Source organism: Electrona antarctica, assembly GCF_951216825.1.
Source record: "Electrona antarctica genome assembly, chromosome: 2".
Classification (NCBI taxonomy): domain Eukaryota; kingdom Metazoa; phylum Chordata; class Actinopteri; order Myctophiformes; family Myctophidae; genus Electrona; species Electrona antarctica.
This window is the reverse complement of record NC_136807.1, coordinates 23,082,631-23,087,665: the sequence shown is the minus strand read 5'-3', so window position 1 is coordinate 23,087,665 and position 5,035 is coordinate 23,082,631. Positions and strand designations below refer to the sequence as shown.

Sequence of the window (5,035 nt, the reverse complement as noted above, 5' to 3'; positions counted from 1 at the left end):
CTGTGATAGTCGTCACAGTCGTCCTCAAATGAGCCCTCCATTGTCGGGGTCGCTTCCAGTCATTCCGGACGGTTCTCCATACATCTGGCCAGTGCTTTGCACTCTTACGTCGTTCTTGAGTACCCACGTATGTTAGTGTGGGACGTCCTCGTGATTAATGCCTGTGTGTTGGTTCCCACAGCACCAATTTGGTGGCTGGCAGTTCTTGATGTCTTTGGCCACCTTTGGTATTCCCTCATATAGGATCTTGTTGGTAACATACACTCTTGCTGATGTTAAGTAGGCTACTGCACACAACATTCTGGTGCAGCACCTGTCGAGAGACTTCTGCAGGGTTAATAGCTGGCTTCAGGGTCCAGCATTCACTGCAATATAGAAGAACAGACTGACTCTACCGTTGCATAGTAAATCAATGCTTTAGGTTTAGAGTGTTTGTTCAGTAACAGGGGTCTCTGCTGCATCTCACCAGCTCTTTAATAAACAGAAAATATAATTGCATGCATGTGATATATGTGGGTGGCCAATCTTCAGCCAATCAACTCATTTATCATCTTAAATTGTATATTTTCCTGTTCCAGAGTTCTCTCTTCCGATTGGATCATATCAAATCGACCTGAAACTGCATTTTCTGTTCCGTAAAGAGATGGAGGGATGCATGGGGACACCCCTGTTACTGAACAAACACTACAATTAGTAGTAGTAGTAGTATTAGTAGTACTACTAATTAGTAGTACTACTAATCGCATATAAAGCAATTTAACGCACAAACGCACTCATGCACGTACACACACGCGCGCACGCGCACACACACACACACACACACACACACACACACACACACACACACACACACACACACACACACACACACACACACACACACACTATATCCTACCTTTAAATACTGTAAAAGGTTAAACCAGGGCTAGGCAACCTTAACCTTAAGGCCTTAGAATCGGTAATGTATGTTTTGTAATAATCAAAATCTATAAAGTATAGGCTAATTTAGTAACTAAAGTTTTCAATTGTAGTGGAGTAAAAGTAGGCTATACAATATTTCCCTCTGAGAGTGGAGCAGAGGTAAAAGTATTAGATATTGGAAATACTCAAGTAAAGTAGGCTACGAATGCATGCAATGCCTCAAAGTTGCCTATACTTACTTAAGAAGTATAGAAGTATAGTAGCCTACTTAAGTAAATGTATACTTTCCACCAGGACCACCACTGGTGGCAACTCAACTCCTCCCATCAGCAGTGTGCAGAGTTCAGAGCAGGTAGCCTATCCTATCAGATCACACACGCAGAGGATACACAGAATTAAACACAGCCAGCGAGGAGACAGACACACATGGCTTGAGACAAGTAGGCTAGCCTAGAAGAAACACCCGGATAATTATTTTATTTATACACAGACTCTTTCCTTTGGCCGATTTAATGCAGCTTTGGTGTAACACTGAGCTGTAACCCCCCCATCGAGGGTTACAGCTCCAACAACATAACTTTATTTTTGCGTTATTGTTTTTGCAGAGAGAGATAGGGTGGTGTGTATATAGTCACAGCATGACTTATTACTCCATGGCCATGGTGCGGAGGCCCGTGTCTCACTTCTCCTCCTCCAGCTACCCAGACCTCAGCCTGATGTCCGAGGAGGACGAGGAGAACCGCAGCGAGAGCGACGCAGGCTCCGACGCTGAGAAGAACTACACCACTAAACGACGGAGGAGGAATCCCAGACAGAATAATAATAATAACAACAACCGCTCGGAAGGAGAAGGAACCACCAAAAACAACAGCGGCCACGTGGTCGTGGTGAAGCAGCGGAACGCGGCCAACGCCAGGGAGAGGGACCGCACCCAGAGCGTCAACACGGCGTTCACCTCGCTGAGGACGCTGATCCCCACCGAGCCGCTGGACAGGAAGCTGTCCAAGATAGAGACCCTCCGCCTGGCCTCCAGCTACATCTCCCACCTGGCCAACGTGCTGCTGGCGGACCGTGGGGGGCCCGCGGGGGACCGTGGGGGGGACGGGGACGTGGTGGAGCGGGACGCACAGCCCTGTCTGGACGCGTTTTACGCGCAAGCAGGAGGAGACGGAGGAGTGAAGAAGGCGAAGCAGCCGCGGAGCATCTGTACGTTCTGTCTGAGCAGCCAGCGGAGAGGGGTAAATTCTTTCTTCACCTTTATTGGTAATGTTTATTTAAAAAAAAATTGTGGTTTTATTTTTATTTCAACGCCCCCTGCATAACCCTGAGAGCGCACAATTTAACTTTCTTGGACACATTACATTTCCGATGTTGGAGTTACAGGTTCTGTAAGGGTCCATTTGGAACCCATAAGGAACCACTGATTAAAAAAAGAAGAAAAATAGAAGAAGAAAAAAAATTAAACTAGCCTATAGAAATGACACGGTAGGCCTTCTTTATGTAATGTTATCGATTCTTCAACAGACAATTTGTGTTTAATATTATTATTTAATTTCCTCCTTAATTCTAGAGTCTAGAATCTAGACTATAGAGTATCCAATCTCGTGGTCTTTTTTAGGTTTCTACCTACAGTGGAACGTTCTGTAAACATAGGCCTAAATGTTAGCCCTGCCCCATGGCCCCTGAAACATGACTGTCATGTAAACCATGGCTAGATAAAATGTATCACGTTTACGTTTCAAACTATCCAAACACTATAGGCCTAGTTGATAATAATTCTAAATTGTGCCACATATATAACGATCATGTTGACAGATTAATCTCTCTGGGCGTGTGCGACATGAAAACGTTCGCCTACCATGACATGCCTTTGTATAGGGAAAAAAAAGAAGTGCACCTTAATAGGCCAAACTAAGTCAAGCTTAGTTAAAATGATATTAAACATGCGGATATTGCCCCAAAAATAATAATTCATATAGGCCTAGGTCTATATCTATAGCCTATTTACAAAAATTGAAATATCCAATTGTTGTGAATCCACCACTTTAGGCTAAAATTGGTTTATGTAGGCCTATCCTTAGCCTCATACTTACGCATAAAAGACATGTTTTGGGCAAATTGACATTTCTACTAACACTGCTGCTTTATTGTGCATTATGTTATCAGAATGCTTGCAGGAAGTAGGCCTAATTATAACTTTTGGACTTAGGCAGAAATTATTTTTGAATTGAATGTAAACTAATTTCTGATGGACATATACATATAGACAATAAGGCAGGATGAACCGAGAGCAGTGGTGGAAAAATACTCTTTTTTTTTCTTTTCTTTTTTTATTAAGTATCCATACCGCAATATAGAAATACTTTGTTACAAGTAGGCCTAAAAGTCTGGAATTCAAAATGTACTTGAGTAAAGTAAAAAGTATTGGCATAAAAATGTAGGACACCAAAAGTAAAAATACTCATATATGCAGAATGTCACGTTTCTTTTCATGTTTTCAAATGTATGAAAATCTTTCGAAAATAGCAGATCTGCAAGACAAGTGATTTATTTATTTATTTATTCCTGAAAACCTTAAAAATATCGCTTTTTATTATTTTATTTTCCCTTTTTCCAGATGAAAGATGGTAAGGATTGTTTCAAAATGCGAGGGCTGGCTTCCCTACATCTGAGAAGGTGATGAACTAGAAACACAACTGAACCAACGGACACTGCTGGACACAGTGTGTGTATGTGTACACATACACACACACACACACACACACACACACACACACACACACTTAATTTCATGCTGGATTAAATAATGGAAACTCTTTATAAACTATTTATACTTGATGAAGAAATTAAGCCTTTTAAAAGATGCAGAGCATTTGTTTAGGGTTTATATACGTATTGTAGCCTGACTGGAAAAACTTTAAAATAAAATATATATGTTTTTTCTTTTTTATCAAAATGAAGAGTGATTTTCCTTGCTGATTCATCCTGGTAGTTCAGGCTGGTTTAAAACACATATGTTTTAATGGCTGTAATCACATCTTATTATTAAGATATGAAAACATCTGAAAAATTGTATTTGCATTTTTAATAACAAGCGGACATTGTTTACACTGTGAACAGTAGCATAATGTTTGATTTTCTGTTGTTTTATGCAAAATGTCATGCATTTTTAAAAGTTACTTCTTGAAAACAATTTAATAGAAGTAAAATAAACAATGTGATTATTTATATTCTCGGTTGGAATCGGGTGTTATGGTGTCTCTATTCTGGAGAAGTCTATAGAAACGGTCCGTACTCACAAGGTGAATTATATCTTTAATTGTATTAACCTCATCAGCAGTCTCTGAAAAACGGACGCGTTTCGGCTACTCAGGCCCTCATCAGCGTTTGAGTCTGAAGCTATTGACAGTATACTAGGCTATGCTAGAGCAGTGTTTCTCAACATTTTCAGGAATATATATTTGAATATATATTTGAACTGGGGACCGCACCACCCTGACATTGCACTTGGAATTGTAGGAGTTGATCAATATTGTGAAAATAGCAGATCTACAAGCTCACAACGCCTCGCTTTTCCCCCCAGAAACATTTGGGGACCCACAGGTTGAGAACCACTGGGCTAGAGCACGCTCAGCCCTAATATTTGGATCTCATCTGGGGAAGCAAGGATGTGCTAAAAGCCTAAATCAGCCTGGGGTCTTCAACGTTTTCCAGGCCAAGGATCCCGTAGCTGAGAGAGAGATGAAGCAGGGACCCCCCCACTACATACAATATGTTGTGTTGCGGTTTAAACTTTCATTCTAGCTTCCTCTGACTAATTTGACAGCACTCTCATCAGTGTTAATAGGTTAATTAACGTGTGTGTATTTTCAGACATTTAACCACTTGCACTCAATAATTATGAACTTGACCTTTGGCTCTGTAGGCCTACTTGGTCAGCTTTGTTTTCCTTTACACCAAACCTCTTTGCAGAAATGTGTTGCGTTGAGCTTCTTGTAGATCGGCTATTTTCAGCAAATTTCCCCCCCAGAAATAGGGATGACAGGTTTCAAGTGGTTAATGTAAATAAATCAATAATTAAATGCAGTATCTCTGAGGACCCCCTGTTGAAGAC

The 5,035-nt window shown here is 41.0% G+C and overlaps 1 protein-coding gene across 1 annotated transcript; it reads left to right on the top strand.

The window, feature by feature from the left end:
• Positions 1 to 1,429: 1,429 nt before the first annotated feature.
• Positions 1,430 to 4,013, top strand: LOC306935899 (transcription factor 15-like). Its single transcript, XM_079519219.1, has 2 exons — positions 1,430 to 2,159; positions 3,539 to 4,013. Exons 1-2 carry the CDS (start codon positions 1,560 to 1,562, stop codon positions 3,599 to 3,601), a joined length of 663 nt encoding a protein of 220 aa, XP_079375345.1. The 5' UTR covers positions 1,430 to 1,559; the 3' UTR covers positions 3,602 to 4,013.
• The last annotated feature ends 1,022 nt before the right edge of the window (positions 4,014 to 5,035 follow it).